General features: G+C 34.8%; 2 protein-coding genes across 3 annotated transcripts in view; both read left to right on the plus strand.

Annotated features, from left to right (window-relative positions):
* Positions 1–2,916, plus strand: part of LOC131942036 (synaptotagmin-1-like) — a gene marked incomplete at its 5' end in the record, with an annotated part of 75,737 nt that extends 72,821 nt beyond the window's left edge. The window contains one exon of the mRNA XM_059301696.1: positions 2,619–2,916. Coding sequence (XP_059157679.1) covers positions 2,619–2,911 — 293 coding nt within the window. The remainder of the gene's footprint in view (positions 1–2,618) is intronic.
* Positions 2,917–12,286: 9,370 nt separating this feature from the next.
* LOC131942045 (flavin-containing monooxygenase 5) lies at positions 12,287–18,615 on the plus strand. 2 transcript variants are annotated; one of them, XM_059301713.1, is made up of 9 exons: positions 12,287–12,395; positions 13,596–13,861; positions 14,531–14,779; positions 15,196–15,315; positions 15,792–15,970; positions 16,153–16,366; positions 16,828–16,986; positions 17,349–17,514; positions 17,881–18,615. In XM_059301713.1, exons 2-9 carry the CDS (start codon positions 13,601–13,603, stop codon positions 18,144–18,146), a joined length of 1,614 nt encoding a protein of 537 aa, XP_059157696.1. In that variant the 5' UTR covers positions 12,287–12,395; positions 13,596–13,600; the 3' UTR covers positions 18,147–18,615. The 2 variants fall into 2 exon arrangements, with proteins under 2 accessions (XP_059157696.1, XP_059157695.1); XM_059301712.1 differs by having other exon boundaries at positions 12,303–12,369.
* Positions 18,616–19,599: the final 984 nt, after the last annotated feature.

Below are 19,599 nucleotides of genomic sequence, written 5' to 3' on the forward strand. Positions count from 1 at the left end.
ATTTTTTAGTAATGTTGATGTGTTGAATATTTTTAAAGTAAAGTTGTAATGTTGATGTGTTGAATATTTTTTAGTAAAGTTGTAATGTTGACGTGTTGAATGTTTTTAGTAAAGTTGTAATGTTGATGTGTTGAATATTTTTTAGTAATGTTGATGTGTTGAATATTTTTAAAGTAAAGTTGTAATGTTGATGTGTTGAATATTTTTTAGTAATGTTGATGTATTGAATACAGCAGGCGAGTGTGTTGTCTCTCAAATCTATGGCCAGGCCTGTCTAACCCTGAGCAAAACTGGTTGATTGTATACAAAGGATTGATGCATTTCATTCATTGTTGGGGGAATTTTACAAAATAGGTTGAATGAATTCCATACGAGGTTGAATTAATTTCATACAAGGTGAATTAGTTTTATACAAGGTTGAATTAATTTCATACAAGGTTGAATGAATTCCACACGAGGTTGAATTTATTTCATACAAGGTGAATTAATTTCATACAAGGTTGAATTAATTTCATACGAGGTTACATTATTTTCATACAAGGCTGGGTGAATCTCATATTTAGTTGTGTGAATCATTCAAAGGTGGATAAACCATGTATTGATGCAATTCACACATGGATGAATCTCACACACTGGTGAGTGACTTACCTGCTAGGCTAAGTGACAGATTGTGTCACTGCTGTGTTGCCAGGTTATCGATTGCTGGATGAATGAAACAGGCCGTGTGGGATTATCAATACCCGGCTACCCCCAGGATGGGAGATTTGTGAATTTAATGAGAACTCTCGCACCATAGGAACCAAACTTTGGTCTAAATCCGGTGATGATTAAAAAAGTAAAATACCTGCATAATAAGCCCACTCACGTTTACCATCTCTAACTCTCTTTTCCTCTCTTTCTGTCTGTCTCTCTCTCTCCAGCCCATCAAACACTATTATCTGTGTAAGATTAAATGAAATTATCTATGACAAGTGTCAATGAAAAGTAACCCTCTCTTTGATATTTCTCTTAAGTAACGCAATGATCGGGCATTATTATTTCCAAAGAGTTTATCATAAAGGAAATAAAAATAAATTCGTTAATTTACAAAGCGTTTAGCGTAATTCTTCGAGATTGATACAGATGTTGAAATGCCTGGAGTCTAAAAGTTTATAAATAGGCCCTGGATCATTGAATAACTCATATGAAATAAGAATTCAATGACGCTCTGTTTGTGAATTACTCAATGATCGGATCTATGACAGATATAGAAATATCCCTCGCATGTGGTGCTCTCCCCCCCCCCCTCTCTCTCTCTCACACACACACACAGAGGGAGAGCACTGCACTCTCACTATTCACCTTTATCTGTCACTGTTTGCCGATGCATCCGAAAAGAAGATTCCATTACCGAGTTCTACCGTGGTTGAATCATTCATGGGAAGCAACTCAGGAATCTGAGAATGAATGGCGGTGTCAACAGAAAACATTTCTTGTTTTTTTTTAAACCTGGCACGGCTCAGAAGAAACGGAAACCCGTAGCGTAGCAACGCGCGACTGTTTTGGAGGTGATGAATCGTGTCTCATCTCCTTGACAGCAGCTTGGGTGTGGTAGCACCGACTCGTGATACGGCGTGGCAAGTGGCCTCATTAGGGCGTTAAATGTCAACGTGATCGTCAGCAATCAAAACGTGACATTAATAATTGTTTCATAAAATATCGAAGCCATGAATGGCGTCAAGGGTATGTGGTTTGTTTTTGTTTGTTTGTTTGTTTTTGGCGTAGGTAGGGGTAGGTTTACCCCCAGGCTTTTGTTTTTGTTGGCACATGATTATATAAATCTTAAAAATACCATAACTATTCTTCATCATTATTTTCCCGTTCGCGCTCAAGACATGAGGTAGATGAAGTAGAGTTCATATGTTTCAATTATCACGGTATATTGAAGGATATTGTGACCATAACTAATTGAAGGATATTGTGACTATAACTATTACCAACAACAACCATTGCCAATATACCGTAATTTGTTGTTGTGTGGGGTTGTTGTTGTTGTTTTTTTTTGCTTACAACCAATAGCGTCACAGCGTGGGGTGTGGTCCCCACCCCGTGACATCGTTTGGTGTGTGCCACCAAGACAAAAAATCGTAAAAGTTACTAGTTTAAATAATAAAATAGTAAGGGGAGAGGGGTGACACCAAACCGAAAATGCAAAATACATTGAGGTAGGGGGACACCTTTAGTTACCACAGCAGGTGTCACACGACCTAGTGACTCCAATGACGTCTGCTGCTTATTAGAACGTAGAGCACTTCTGGCAAGAATTAAGTGCCAGATTTTTTTTTCCATTTACAATGTTTTAAGTTGGTTATTTATGTGGCGGGTGTGTGCTCACGAGTGTGTCAGTCTATGTGTGTCTATGTGTGTGTGTAGTATCGAATCCCTGGCTTATGAGGTCGGTGAGTCCACTTCAAATGGATACCTGACTAAGGACTGGTCAAAATAGAAACGGCTGACCACATTGTCCCAACGTAATCTGAGTTCACGTAACAAGTGAAATCTACTTCATCTCCCTTTGATCTGATCCTGAAAAAAAAGGTTAAATATCTTTTAATGGCGTGCTTCGTTCTCTTCCACAGATTCCTTTATCAAAGTATGCCTCACCTCGGGCTCCAAAAAAATCAAGAAGAAGAAAACATCGACGTCACATGGGACCAACTCTCCAACGTGGAACGAGGCGCTAGTTTTCAGCGTGCATCGGGAAAACCTGAAAAACATCGGCTTGGAGGTCTTGGCTTACCACGACAACAAGATCGGAGTCGACGAGTGCATCGGGAGAGTTCGGCTACTTCCGGACTGTGACGACGGCGTCAATTGCCAGGAGCTACTTAAAGAAAAGAGCACGCCTGCTAGGTGGTACAGCTTAAGCTAAAAATTAATATTGTATTTTTTTAAATAAATTTTTCTCGAAAGTGGCACACAAAAAATACGACAATTTTATTCCGATTGGTGAATGGGTTTAATCAAAACTAATCGTTTTCTTACCTTTTTGAAGCAGTTATTATAATAATATTTACCTTCTATTAATTTTATAAATTTTATAAACATTTGTTGATGTAAGTTTAGACAACTATTGTTAGAATAGTAATACAATATGTTAAAGATTATAGATTATGTTAAAGATATTGTAGGTTTAGCAATCAACCCAACTTGTACAATTATGGTTTTAAAAGCACATCCATCTGCACGGCAGGCGCATTAAGTGCAGCCATTGCTGGGGAAGTTCAAAACAATTGCTCAACGAAATTTCTTGTCTGACTGCACGGGTGAGTGAGAATCCATTTTCTGGGTCAGCCTGACCTGGAAATTACAATTAGTGAGTGGAATGTTAGGGCTGGTTGGAGCACGCATGACACGGGTCACGTGAATATGGGCGTAAACCAGTGAGCACGGTGTACCATTGTAAGCTCACTTTTGCTACATGTTGGTATAATGTGGACATGTGATTTTTTTTTGTTTTGTTTTCGCTGATTAGACGAACCATGCTTGGCTTCCGGTGTATTGATTGCCAGGCATGTTCTCTGCTAGATCTTTTTTTTTCAACTTAGGTTTACTTGCCAGTTTGTGAAATGTGATTACTTTACGCAAGATACCGTTTCTGTACTGTGTTTTTGTACTTTTTTTTCTACATCTGAGTTTGATTAGTTAATTATTTATTAATTAAATTTTTGTTTTGTAGTGTAGAAATGTGCACCTGTAATATAGCTCACATAGACTCCGTGTATTTATAGAAGCACTAGAAAACTAGAAGCAATTGCGACAAAACAAAATTTTCTTTTTTTCTAAATGTAGAAATGGGTCGAGTGAAGTCAAAACGAAAAAAAAAACTGTACAAGTTGCAGATATTGGAAAAGAGGAAATACAAAAATGAAATTACAAAATAAGCCACAGCATTAACTTTTCATAAAGTGTAAACAAAATGTCAAAGATTTTTTTAAAGTTCATTTTTTTAAACCTAGCAGGAAATCAGTCTAGGATAAAAAAACTAACAGAAAAACGGGCTTATTTACGTGTCTATTTAAGAGAAACTAATTTATTTTTTACTTTCGTACAGATAGCAGCGTTTTATTTCGCTTCGTTGAGTTTAGATGTTTGGGTTAAAGGCAGGCTATTTTTATTGTGGCAAAGGGAGGTTATTTGTGTTTATGACAACGTCGCAATTTCTGGTTCCGGGAAGTAAACTATCTTTGGTGGTGGGAAAGGTAGATTTTCATTGTGCTAAAGGGAGGCTATCTTGTATTGAAGTACATGAGAAGGGATGGCCTGACCCCACACTTACTGTCCATATGTTAGCAGGGAGAAGAAGAATCAAAACACAATCGCTCAGACAGGCTTGTCAGAAGTCAGACAAACAGTCATCAAAAGCATCTGGTATTTCAATTTAGAGGTCATCCATTAATAAGGTCATGCATAATCCTCACACGTCGCTACAAAAAAACACCACTCCCCCCCCCCTTACTATACACACAATTTTGTAAAGCGACGGTACAAAGTTCTAACACCCCTTCAATAAAAATTAAAATTGCCTTTTTTAAACTTTTTTGTCATCCAACTCACAAAATAAAGTATGTCACTATTCTTACACAGTCATGCCACCTTTCGAGCTGTTTATGTATGTGTGACCATTGGGTTGATTTACCAACGCTAAAACATTGTCCGGAAACCGTGTGGCTGAGCGGTAGAGCTAGACCACTAACCTGAGTTCGGATCCCGGACGCGAGTCTGTAGGACGTCCCTAAGTCCACCCTGCTCGGATGGGCCCCTGAATCACGTAAGGTATACAAAGCCGACTGGGCATAGTGTTGTCCACAATATTCCCTAGTATGCCGAGATCATTTAAAAAGATTAACTCTACTTCATCTGCTCTTTGTGTCTTGGACACGAACGGGAAAAGATGTTGATAAAAATGTTTCCTATGAGTACGTCAAAATTTTTGAAACCCTATTTTTCCTATCTTAGTTTAAACAAAGTCCTTGTTTTTCAGACTCCTCTTTGTTTTAGAAGACCAGTTTCCCAATTTATAATAGAAAGCTACGATGCCATGAGGAAAAAAAATCTGAGTTTATTAATTGATTAGCCTTACGCTGTTATCCATCTACAAAAAAAAAAACCTACCACGAATATAGACTCCGATGTGTCTTTTCAATTTACTTGTAAGGTTTTCAATTATTTTTTTCCCGTGAAAAAAAAAAAGAATTCTCCTTTATATAACTAAGCTTATTTTAACTTCTCTTCACAAGGAAATGGGTCTGGCCATTCTAAATAACTGACAACAAAATTAAATATACGGACCATTTTTTTTTAAATGTCCGACTTGATTTGCTATAATAAAATAAATGAATGTATTTCTTCACCAGATCACCAAAACAAGATTCGGATATTTTTTAATCAAATTGGTTATCAAAAAAACGGACGGTTTCAAAGAAGCTAAAATATCAACGGCTATTATGTAATTACATTATAATTGATAGAACAACACAATTAATCACACGGAAAACACACATTGGTCTTTTTTTTAAAAATATCTTTAAAATGTGTAAGCACAAGATAATCTAAAACTAGGTTTGTCTATTTTGAAACCTGACAGTTTTAGAATGAAGAAATGAGATGGTTTATTATAGACACATAATAGCTTAGGAATATTTGGATATTCTAAATACCGACCGTCACCGAAATAAGAGTAAAAACCCATTCATTTGAAATCAATGTCCTGGGGTAGTATGTTGGTGGATGCTATAATTATAATGTAATGGGGCTGTGTTTAGATCAAAAGGTAATTTTTTTTAAATTGTCGTTGCAAAACATGGCTTTTCTTTTGTTACTTTAGGAATTCAAACGAATAAATCCCTACCCGTGTCCTTTTTTTTCAAAGCAGAAAGTATGAGGATAAATGAAAATCTGGCAATGATTAATTCTTTTTTGTTTTGTTTTAGCAATTACTAAACATAGCTTCTAATGCCCTTTATGCTTTAAAAAAGTAAATGCTTTGTATTACGTTTTTATGAATGAATCCAGATGTGTTGACCTTGATATTAATGAATGACGCTGTTGAATGTCAACTTATTATAAAGTGAAAACAAATGGGGACGTCAGATTCCCGTAATGAGACAAGTCCAATCAAGCAGACACAAGTCTAGACCAGAGCGTGAACTAATTGCATAGACAGGATTTTGTTATGGGGAAGTGGAGGGGGGGGGGGGCTAAGCTTTTGCCCAACACATATATATATATAGAGAGAGAGAGATACTAAGATAGATAGATATAGATAAATGATTATTAACAATTTAAAGGAAGTAAAATTTTGATTCTTGATATTCAGAATTTGTAAAATGAAAGCATTGAAAGTGACAACTAACGCGCTGTCCAAAATAATTTTCACTTAACTTGAGACCGCTGTCATTTTGGGGTTCAAGGGGGCGGGTGCTATCGTCTTCTGCCTACACCACTGATCAAGTTACTTGGATACTTTCACCTTAAAATTTATTCTATTTTTTTAACGCCCTTTCACAGTAATAATTATACCCACCATTTAAAAAAAAACTTCGGATAATTTTTTTAATTCAAAGTATAGAGATTTTACGACAAAAAAAAATATCACTTTGCTTCTTTTTTTTTTTTTAATTTTATATTGTCTTCCGTATTGAACATCGAAACCGGAACTTAAATTCTTCTGTAAATCTAACTTCAGTTTCCTTAGTCCCTTTTTCTACGACTTTTAATCGTTGTTTTTTTTCCCCACTAGTTGATGAAATACGGCGTAAAAAAATAATTGGGGCAGATTTTAATGCAAAAATAACTAATCCCTTCCATAGAAACATTTGTCTTGATGTTAACTCTTGTTGACAACTAACATTTGACACCAAAATGACGCTAGGTGCACTGGTCTAGGCATCAAATATTGTTTCGATTTCTCATCTTTTTTAATTTTACCGAACACTGATGTAAACTGGTGGAGCAGTTAAAAATCTTCGACTTATACACACAGAAAGAATGGAACAAATGCTTGAAAAATATTTTAAAAACTGCAAACAAAAAAATTATATTGTGTTTAAATATGTATACATTAATATTTTAATATTTCGAGGGTTGTTGGTTTTATTTAAACATTATTTATCTAAAAATCTAATTATTTTTCAAAACATAAATATTTTCTAATATTGTAATTTAATGTGTCACTAATTAATTTATGTAGGGCCTACTTTAATATAACCTACACGCTTTAAGAAATTAACGTCATAATTTGATATCGACTAGGATACTCTTTTTTTTAAATCACTTTAAATTTTAACAAGTCTTTTAATTTACATTTGAAATGGACTGGGTCTTTTTTTACTGTTTGTTTGAAAAACTCTGTGATTATTCTATGGTATGAAATGTGACTACTCCATAATATGTAGTTATTTTTTTAAAATTACCTTTCTATTTATGCTTCCAAATGTATGCACACATACACTTATCATTAGTGTATATTTCGGCAAAAAAAAACATGTCAAAGCTTTGTGATGGATATTAAATACTTACCAGTAGTTCATATTGTCGATGAATGTTCTTTCTACCAAGGCAATAAAACAGGTTGTATCCTTGAATTTATCACTGCTATCATACATGAGTATCTTATCACTACTATTATACATGAATATCTTATCATTGCTATCATACATAAATATCTTATCACTGCTAGCATACATGAATATCTTATCACTAATGTCATGCACTGCCATCATGCGTGAGTACATTATAACTGCTATCATACATGAGTATCTCATCAATGCTATCATACATGAGTATCTCATCAATGCTATCATACATCAGTATATCATCAATGCTATCATACATGAGTATCTCATCAATGCTATCATACATCAGTATATCATCATTGCTATCATACATCAGTATCTCATCAATGCTATCATACATCAGTATCTCATCAATGCTATCATACATCAGTATCTCATCACTGCTACAATACATGAGAATCATTTACCACTGCTATCATACACTGTTATCATGCATGGTTATCTTATAGCTGCTATTATACACTGCTATCATAGGTGAGTATCATTATATCACTGCTATCATACACTGCTATCATGAATGAGTATCTTATAGCTGGTATCATACGTGAGCATCATTTTATCACTGCTATCATGCATGAGTATCTTAGAGCTGCTATCATTCATGAATATCTCATCACTACTACTATCATTCATGAATATCTCATCACTGCAATCATATATGAGTATCTTATCACTATCATACATGAGTATCTTATCACTGCTATCATGTATGAGTATCTTATCACTGCTATCATATTTGAGTATCGCCTCTCACCATAGGCCCTGTGGTCATCCAGCCCTCACCTTCTATATTGTTGCTCCATTTTCCGGCACTATTCGGTTAGCCGTACCACACCACCCAGTTAGGCTTAGGGCTAGTTACAATAGCTACATCAAGATTAATATTTTCACCGGTGTGGTACGTTTAACCAAATCTAGCCTTTTTTTATCCATGTTAATTAACAATGACACATATTTCCACGTTTCTTATCCCGATATTTTTGTGTTTTTTTAACCATTGTTTATACTTACCCGGGGGGTGTGCCATCCATTTTGTATACTGACCATTGTTTGACCACGTGATTTGCTGACCACAGCTACGACTGACCATTAGGAACTGTCCGCTACATAGATGCATTAAATGACCATTTGAACGAACTATGGTTACTGACCAGTATAATTGACCAAGACACATAATAAATGACCATTTTAACTTACTTTATTTACTGACATAGGAACTGACCTCTACATACTTACGATAAATGACCATTTTAATGAACTATGGTTACTGATCAGTAGGAATTAACCACGAACCTCTTACAATAAATGACATTTTAAACGATGCATGTGTAAGTTTTTCGACTACGGTAAACTGGTGTGGTTAATAAACAAATAAAAACTCATTATTAAGAGACAAGTAGTAAGACATACTAAAACCAAACGGTGTGATCATTGATAGCTAGACAAACTACATAATCTGACCAGTTACTACACTGAACGTTGCAAATTTTTTACATACTTAAACGACTTAATTAGAGTTACTGTTTTTATAATATGCAGAATACTAAGAATTTTTTAAATAAACGACCATTTTATTTACCATTCTGCACACTGACCATTCCGTAAATTGACCATTCTGTGAATTGACCATTCCGTGAACTGACCATTCCGTGAACTGACCATTCTCTAAACTGACAACTGTTGTACACTGCCACTGGGTAAACAGACCAATGTGTATATTGACCATCTGTGTATTCTTAAAAGAAATGTACAATAGAAACCTAATACTATATTGTTTATTAAAAATCGAAAGAGAAAGTTCCAGAATTTTGTCTTGTTTTTGTTTTTTTTATTATTTTACTTCTTCCTGTGAGTTGGTGCAGTTGTAGAAAAAAAAATTGTGAATGAGAGTTTTAATGTAAGGTGTCGTCCGTAAGTGTCACGTAATTTTAGCTGATTTTTTTTTATCAAGTCCAACACGAATATCTTCTTTAAAAATGCCTCAAAACTTAGCTACAAAATAAACCATACGCACACTAACAAACGGACTTGTAAAAAGCTTACAAAAAGTTAAAACCATGAAATAATAATTTTTGTTTTAATGCTATACCATGCAGAGGCGTAGCGACACTTCCCGGCGCCCGGGGACAAACTTTCGTTTTGCACCCCCCCCCCTCAAACTCTCGATGTGCACCCCCCTCGAACTTTTCATTTGCATCCCCCCCCCCCATCAAACTTTCAATTTGCCCCCCCCTAAGATCGGCGCCCGGGGACATATGTCCCCCGCCCCCCCCCCTCGCTACGCCTCTGATACTATGTAGATCTTCTAGCCTGACGGGAGCAGAAACGATGGATAACAGCAGCGTATCGCGTTTTTGTTCAGCATGTATCGATGTGAAAGTCAGGGATAGGGTTATGACCATGGTTGGGTTTAAGGTTAGAACTAGGTTAACGATACTGGAGGGAAAAACAGTTTTGGTTGACTGGGCAAATGACCCGCAACGGTTTTTTTTTAATCACCAAAAGTTCTAAATAAAGGTAAACCAACACTGGCGATGTATGGGATGGCCTGGCCTAAGCAGTAGACTGCTACCCAGTGGCGTAGCGAGGTCGGGTGTCACCCGGTGCGGCACTTAATGGTGTCACCCCCCCCCCAGAGGCGTAGGGACCCTTACCGGCTACAAACTTTCAACTTTTCGATTTGCACCTCCCTCAAACTTTCGATTTGCAATCCCCCCCTCAAACTTTCGATTTGCACCCCCCCCCTCAAGTTTTTCTCTATATATTTTGCTATTTTTTGCCTTGGTGTCACCCCCGTAAATGGTGTCACCCGGTGCGGTCCGCACCACCCGCCCCCCCCCCCCCTCCCCTCGCTACGCCTCTGCTGCTAACCCTTCATAAACTCTACTTCATTGTGGATCGCTAGGTCTAAAGAGGATTCTTTACTTTTTAACACTCACGATGTAAGTTCATAATAGGCATACACTTCTCTACATTTTTTACAACAGTTGTAAGCCTACACTCAATCAACAGTAGCCGCGACATATGTTGAAGGCAGATGTTATATGGTTTAAAATAGGGATTAAGAAGTGAATAAACTGCCGTGGCCTTGATAATCCGCAAATGCAAACAAAAAAAATCCACCGAATTATAAATCTAAATTGAGATAAACTTCTTATTTGCGACATCAATAATGTTTAGAAATAAAACGTAGTTTAATGACCAGCTGTCTAGACCTGACCGCAGAGGCGTTACTATGAGGGGTGCAAAGGGGGTGGCCACTCCACCTGTGGGCATTTTCATTTAACTGGAAAAGTTTAATTTTGTTTTAAATTAATCGCAAAAAGTGTGTCGTCATACTCGCTAACCACCCCTGCCCCACTTCTGATCTATAAGTGTGTGTACCATACCGTGTATACGACCCACATGCGTAGGGTATAAAGCCTATCTTAAATAAGAAGATAATAAAAGCAAGCACGGCAATTATAACGGTGCGGCACTTCGTGGTGTCACCCCCCCCCCCAGAAATATATATAAAATCGGCCTACATAAGCCTATAATTTAAATATATGCCACATGCGTGTACATGTATGTGTATAAGCTTTAATCACTGCAGACTTAATAGTAACGACGGCTATCTTTAGTCTGTTAATAATACAAATGGATGCAGCATTGTTTTCTCACTAGTTAGCGCGTTTACGTCATGGTGTCACCCGTCATGGTATACTTATAAGACTATTTAACTTTAATTAATCATTAATGGAACTGGCAAAAAAGCATTTTTCTTCTGTATATTTTACTTTTTTTTCATTGTGTCACCCCCCCCCCCCCCAAATGGTGCCACCCGGTGCGGTCCGCACCCCCGCCCCACCTTCGCTACGCCTGTGATTATAATTATGGTTTTAATTCTACAGACGAATTTTATCACATTATTTTGACGTCTAACTTTCTTTAACAACGATGATTAACTATAAGGGCGGGGGTGGGGGCGATTAAAATCGAAGGTAATTTAAGGACGACCCAAACGCTATTTCAACAAATTAATTATTAATTGCACACTCGTTAATGATAGAGCGATTATATGGGTGTTGAAAAGTGAATAAATCAATCATGCATTAAAAAACAACGCGAGAGGATGCTGAGATTTGATTCATGTGAATTATGTCATTCCTGTGACAACTTGTGACAAAACGGAGGAAATCGTTCATGGTCATGTGACCTGCTCAGGGGTGGACTGCTGTGTACAGAGGCCCAAGAAAATTTAGAAAAGGGAACCCTAATATCCGATTAAAATTTTGAAATGTGCATTGTGCTTTTGTTCCCCTTCAAATTGAATTTTACGCCTTGGTGGTATGAAGTAAAGAATGGACATGGTTAATTGGAGAAATACAAAAAAAAAAAAAAAAAAAAAAAAAAAAAACGCTAATCCCACCGGAATTTTTCCCAACACCCTAGGCCTGCTAGTTTGCTTTTAATAAATTCAACACTTTTAAACTAATTAAAATGTTAAAAATCATCAAATGCCTAAACTTTTTGTTTCTTTTTCTTTCTTTTCTTTTTTTTTTTTTTTTTTTTTTTTGAGTAGGCCTATGTAGAATCTACTTTGTAGGTCTACTAACAACAATTCATGATTAACTATTTCAAATGTTGATTTCTCGGTAGCGTCCCCTTCCAGTACAAAGGTTAGAATAAAAAGAGGTCAACAACTAGACCGCGACGAACTCATTGAACGAAAGCTGCACACAATCAATGCATAACATAGTTGTACCAGAACGTAAGTCTACACAGTCTACAACTTGCGTAAGTGTGCAGGACCGACACATAAAAAATAAACCTGTAGCCTATACTAGAAATAGTTAGATCTAGCTAATCTAGTTCTAGATCTAGTTAAAGTTACCTAGTAGAATCTAGAATTCTAGATCTTCTAGCTAGATGATATTGATAGTCTCTAGTCTAGATCTAGACTCTAGACTAAGAAAGATTCTAAAAATTTTTAATCTAAAAATCTAGAGATCTACTAATCTAGATTCTAGATCTAGGTGTCACTAGATGATAAAGACAGAGATCCTAATCTAGATCTAGTAATACCTTAAGCCTTAAATTTAGGACTTATCTTGACTTATTCAATATACTAATAACTAAAACCTTCATGTTAATAAGCTACAGTTACTGGCAGTGTGCTCCAGGAGCTGTAAATATTGAATTTATGTAGACCTATTTTATCATTTAATAATATTTAAATCTGAACTAATTTTACGTAGTTTAGGCCTTAGGCCTATATTCTATATTATTATGGTTAATAAAAAATAATCTTATAGGCCTAATATATAGGTAGGACTACATATATTATATATATATATATATATATATATAGGCCTATATAAATATATATATAGGGGCGTAGCGAGGGGGGGCGGGGGGTACGGACCGCACCGGGTGACACCTTTTATGGGGGTGACACCAAGGCAAAAAAATAGCAAAATATATTTAGGCCTAGAGAAAAACTTGAGGGGGGTGCAAATCAAAAGTTTGAGGGGGTGCAAATCGAAAACTTGGGGGGGTGTAAGTCGTAAGTTTGAGGGGGGGGGGGGTGCAAATCAAAAACTTGAAAGTTTGACCCCAGGAAGGGTCGCTACGCCTCTGGGGGGTGACACCATTATATATATATATATATATATATATATATATATATATATATATATATATATATATATATATATATATATATATATAGCCTAGGCCCTATATATATATATAAAGGTATATATATATAGGCCCTATATATATATATATATATATATATATATATATATATATATATATATATATTCCTATATATATATATATATATATATATTCCTATTTATATATTTAGACATATATATATATTTAGACATATATATATATATATATATATATATATATATATATATATATATATATATATATATATATTGCATTTCATAATTTTCTTACACTTTCATTAATTTTTTGAAATAGCAACCATGTCATCCAAAAGAGTTGCCATTATTGGCGCAGGTGCTAGCGGGCTTACTGCAATCAAAACCTGCCTGGATGAGGGGCTAACACCTGTATGTTTTGAAAGAACGGAGCACATTGGTGGGCTGTGGCGGTACACTGATGAAACTGTAGATGGGCAGGCCTGCGTCATGAAGTCAACTGTCATCAACACCAGTAAAGAGATGATGTCTTACAGCGACTTCCCCATTCCTGAAAAGTATCCTGTATTTATGCACAACACACAGGTAAATTAGGGCCTACTGCTAGAGGCTATCACTCTCTCTCTTATATGAGCTTTACCAGCTGGAGAAATGCTTTTAAGCCAGGCAGACCCTAATCAAGCATTTCTCACACCCATATTGTCAGCTGCTAAGCCTGTGGTTTTCTACCAGACATTTTGTTTCTCCCCTGGTGCATAACACCATCAATTTTAGATATTTTGGATTTTAAGACTTGAAATTAGACATTTCATTACCTCATACTCTATATTTCAAAGCGGCAGCCATAGAAGAAAAACACGCCTAAATTTATATTCTGTTTAGGGTTTGTATTGTAACTCAGTACAATATCTACACTGGTTGGTTTAGGCCTGGCTAAGGATTTTGTTTTACTAGGATTCAGCCAGGTTTTGGAAATATCAGCTTTGAAATTTGTATAAGCATAAGATTATAAATGTTGATTTCTATTTAGTTAGTGTGAACTTATGAGTTAGAGTCGTTATATGTGGTTAAAGTGGCTTCCATTCCTTTCGTTAATAGGCCTATAACATTTTTTTTGGTTTTGTATATTGTAATTTGTTTTTATTTGGTACTATTTTTGATAAACTTTTTGCTTTTTAAAAAATATTGAATGATGAAGTTTTTATTCACCAAAAATGTTTTTTCATATGATGATTTATTTTTTACTGTTTATAGGTTTATGAATACTTCAAGCTTTATGCCCAAAAGTTTGACCTAGAGAAATACATAAACTTCAGTACAGAGATTTTATTGGTGACAAGAGCAGACAACTTCTCTGCTACTGGGAAGTGGGAGGTCAAATACAGCAGTACAAAAACTAAGGAGGAGAAATCCGAGATATTTGATGGGGTTCTGGTCTGTAGTGGACACCATGCAGATAAATATGTACCAACTTTTCCTGGACTCAGCAAATTTAAGGGACAAGTAAGATTTGCCTAGTTTGATTTTCTTACATATTAACTCTATCAACCACGAGAAAAAGATGAACCAGAAAATCGACTATAGTCTTTATAGGTAGTTCTTTATACTATAGTAATGACATTTGATTTTATTGCAACTAAATAATTTTAAAATTCTTGATTAGGAAAATAATTTCTTTTATATTAACCTTGATTTTAGTTGTGAAACAAAGTATTATTTTTATTTATAATTGTTTTGTTAGGACTTGATAAGATGGGCAGAAATACAAGAGTTGCTTTAAGTTAAGATAATTGACAACAAATGCAGAACATTATTATGTGTTAGAGATTTAATATTTACTAGAGAATTTAAGTAAATGTAAACTATAGTATATTATAAAACACAGACAATGTATCAACAAAGAGAATTGATGTTTGCAGGTGGTTCACACACATGACTACAGAAAGCCAGATGGTTATGATGATAAGAGAGTTTTGATTATCGGGTTTGGGAACTCTGGAGGTGATGTGGCAGTAGAGTTGAGCAGAAAAGCATCACAAGTATGGCTGACAATTTTTAAAACACACCTTTCTGTGTTATATTGTTTGTTTAATCCAAATTTAGCGTTTGTTTTTTACTTATTATGAACTTATTTATTTTGTGAATTACTGATGAACATTTAACAGAATGACACTCTTCCTCACCCACATTATTGTTGAACTCAAATGCAATATCAGATTTCTAACACCAGTATTTTAAAATTAAGTTTTCTTAGATACATGCATCTGCTCTAATTAGTCCATTTTATAGTTACACTTTATTTTTAAATAATACAAAACTTAATACTTACAAGACAGCCTGTAAAATGTATCAAAGTTATTTTTTGGGATTATGACTAATTTACCTTCGATCCTAATTTATAATAATACACTCAGGAATGATGGATGAGAAACAACTTAAAATAAATAAACATTTTTCAGTGAACATATCTACATCAAACCAAAATGTCAATTTTAAATTTATATAACATTGCCAGGTGTTTTTAAGTACCAGACGAGGCACATGGATCCTGAACAGAGTTGCGGATCAGGGTTACCCTGTGGATATGTTGTTTTCAAGACGTCCTCTAATGAAGCTTGTAGAAATGTTTCCTGGACTGATCAGCAAATATCAGGAGAGAAAGATCAATCAGAAAATTGACCATAGTCTTTACAGGTAGCTAATTATACTATGGTAATGTTGTTTTTTAGAAATTATGTATTTTGTAATTAAATTTGAAGTAGAGAAAAAATCAATACTTTAAATTGGCTTCATTAAAAAATATCTAACCCAAACCTAACATTACCTATGACCCTCCTTAAATATTTTGTATATACCGGCCTTGACATGTTTTCCAGCCTCCGACCTGAGCATGGGATTTTTCAACAGCACCCGTTTGTCAATGACGACATGCCAAATAGGATTATCTGCGGCTCCATCAAAATTAAAGCAGACGTCAAATGTTTCACAGAAACTGGGGTGGAGTTTGTGGACGGGACATCTGAAGACAACATTGACGTTGTTCTACTTGCTACTGGCTATACATTTGGATTTCCATTCATAGATAAGGAGGTAATCTAATTTTTACACAATCTCATTAGTTCATATAGGTAACTCTTGTGCTACTTCATTAAGCTCAAGAACTCTCAAACCAATTTTTTATTTAAACTTTGAACTATATATATTTGTACATGAAATTTGCACTAATTCTCCAGACTATTCTATTCTCTGATTTGTTTTAATACGTTAGCTCTAATGCCTCTCATTTTTAATAATTAACTTGTAACTGTCATTAAATGTTACATATTTTATTTTATCAGTATTATGCTGTCCTGCTGTTCACATTTTACTCTTCTTACTATTTGAGACTATTTTAGATTATTCTTGAATGCAGTATTATTGTAACTTTAAAACTAAGCAGCTTTTTTTCCAATTAAAGTGAAATTAGTTTAATATGTATATTAACACTTTAATGGCTGTAACAAATTTGTGTCCCTTGGTTAACAACTACTCTAATACCTTTCTTTTCTCAGGTGATTGAGGTCAAAGACAACAGGGTCCAGCTGTATAAGCAGATGTACCCTCCAGAACTTGAGAAAAAATCTTTGGCCATCATTGGCTGTTTCCAGCCTCTAGGTGCCATTATGCCTATATCAGAGATGCAGTGCCGTCTGGCAACTAGAGTTATAAAGGTATAAATAGATTAGAAAAAGAAGATAGTTGTTTTTTTTTTAAATTGAAATACTTTCACGTTTCTTGAAACATTTGAAAATTGGGCTATACTATCTTTATATTGATAGGCCTAAACATTATAATATAGAATTAATAAATTTAAAAGTTTTGCCTATATGATGGTTTGCAAAACATTAGAATAAGGGAGACGATTAAAAACTTGGATTATTTCAGTGCCTAAGCAAAATTTAACAGCTAACTTTTTACAAAACTGTTAGTGTTATACATTATTAAGTCTTCTTTTTTTAAGTTTGCCATCATTCTTTATGAAAGTCTTTTATCAAAATCAGTACAGAAATAATTTTTATTACATTTTTTACAGGGTGAAACTGTTTTGCCTTCCAAAGCTGTCATGTGGCAAGACATAAGGCAAAAAGAAGCCGCCATGGCCAAAAGATACTACAAAACACAACGCCACACAATTCAAGTGGATTACATTAGCTTTATGGATGAGCTGGCTGAACTGGTGGGGTGTAACATTGATTTTTGTAAGTTTTCTTGCTTCTTGTTCTTAGAATAAGAAAAAAGACATCCGTTACTATCAAGAGTGCAACGTGTATTTTGTGTGTGCTGTGCTCTAAAAATTTTATATATATTTATTTTACAAAACTGCTGTATGGCCATGCTAAGAGGGAACATTAGTTACCATATCAGTAATTAATATTTAATTAAAAGAATTATAATTGTAACTTCTGAAGGCCTGTAATTATTCATGTTTTGAACAAAATAATTTTAGACATTATCCTTATAGGGGCTAAATATGTTAAGAAACCAGCAGCCATTTTTAAACTTTATTTTTATTTGTCTCTAAAAAGAAATGTAAACTTGTTAATATTAAACATGGTTTATTACAGGGGCTATTTTCAAGAGAGATCCTGTCTTGGCCCTAACTGTAATGTTTGGCCCAGTGACTCCATACACCTACCGCTTGTGTGGTCCAGGGCAGTGGTCTGGTGCAAGAGAGGCAATCAGAACCCAGTGGCAGCGTATAAAGCACCCCCTGCAGACTAGACCTGTCCCTTCAAAGCGTTGTGATTTGGCAAGAAACAGCTTCTTATTCAACTTCGGAGTTGTTGTTATATTATTTTTTATCTTGCGCTTTTTGTTGTCTTTATTATAGACAATTGCTTCTAAAATGGCATTTATAAAGATTGTCTTACTGACATCTGGGACCTTCAATAATGACACACACACTCCTTGATTTTTGACAATGTTGTTTGTTGTTGCTAATATAAAAGTAATGTGATATCATAAAATTTTACATGTTTTTGGATATTTTTTTACTTTAAAATGATCATTGATTTTATTTTTATTTATTGACATTTGATGTACTTACGGTGCCACTAAATTATATTTTTGATCACTAAAGAATTTTAAGAATTGCTAAATTATATTGTTGACATTCAAAAACAATTTACTTCAATATACATGCTTTTATTTGCCAAAATAAAAAATAATTTGATGGATGAAACAGTTCAAGTGTTTATTTGAGTAAACTTTATAGCCTGCTAATTTTTATGAAATCTATGACAATCTATTTATTTTATTATACCAAGTGCTTATTTATATTTAATTCCAAAAATAAACTCACATCTGTTTTTTATCAAACTGGTTCTGTTTGTTGATAAAAAATTTAATTGTGATTTTGTTTTATTTTTGTGTTAATTTAAAACACCTATGCTAAAAATATCTTGCCAGATGAATTAAATTTGCATTGATTAGGTAGTCAACTGACAAAATTCAATATCTTAGACAACTAATCAACAAAAGGTAGCTGGTATTTTTTGGCAAATGAATCACCGTAAAAATTGTAAATCAGAAGCACTGCTTATTTTAATATCAAAAGCTAACTCTAAATGCTGATTAGTATAGAATTCTATTAATTTTTATACAAGTGCAGCCTCTCTTCCTCAAAAATATCAAATTCCCCCCTCCCCCCTCCCATTAGAAATGTTTGAAAGAAACCCTTTCTATTCCCCCCATCCAGTGACTGTTCTAAGATCAATGTCATAATAACAACCTGCCTAGGGTAAACTCAATAATCAATGTCAAGGCCTCCTATCTTCACAGAAGGGTGAGGTGTCAGTACAGTGGTAAACACTGTAGATAACTAGATCTATATTTGCCTGTGGACAAATGAAACATTTTTTAAAACTTCACTTTTTGAAATTTTATTTTACCTTATTGCCCAGTTATTGTAGCTGCTTTGTGATGAGATAACAATGATCTATACTGCTTTCTCTTAACTCTTTACACAAACAGAGTAGACTAACTCCTTATATGCATGCCTAACATCAATTAATTAAGTCAAACACTGCTGTTTTATGCATCTCTCAGAGTAGGGGGAGACACTGCCACCGCTCCATGGACAAAATGGAAAAAAATATATTACATAGAAAATATATACTTTAACTTTAACTCCCCATACCAGAAATTTCTAGTGTCCCCCACCACCACAGGAAGTTTCAAGACCCCCCCCCCCCCCCCACCTTAATCCAGACGAGACAATGTCTGAAAGAAACCCTGTTCAAACACCTAGAGGAGACGGTGGTTAATTTTACTATATTCAAACT

Source organism: Physella acuta, unplaced genomic scaffold (assembly GCF_028476545.2).
Source record: "Physella acuta isolate Inbredline_101_S28 unplaced genomic scaffold, ASM2847654v3 ptg000384l, whole genome shotgun sequence".
NCBI lineage: Eukaryota > Metazoa > Mollusca > Gastropoda > Physidae > Physella > Physella acuta.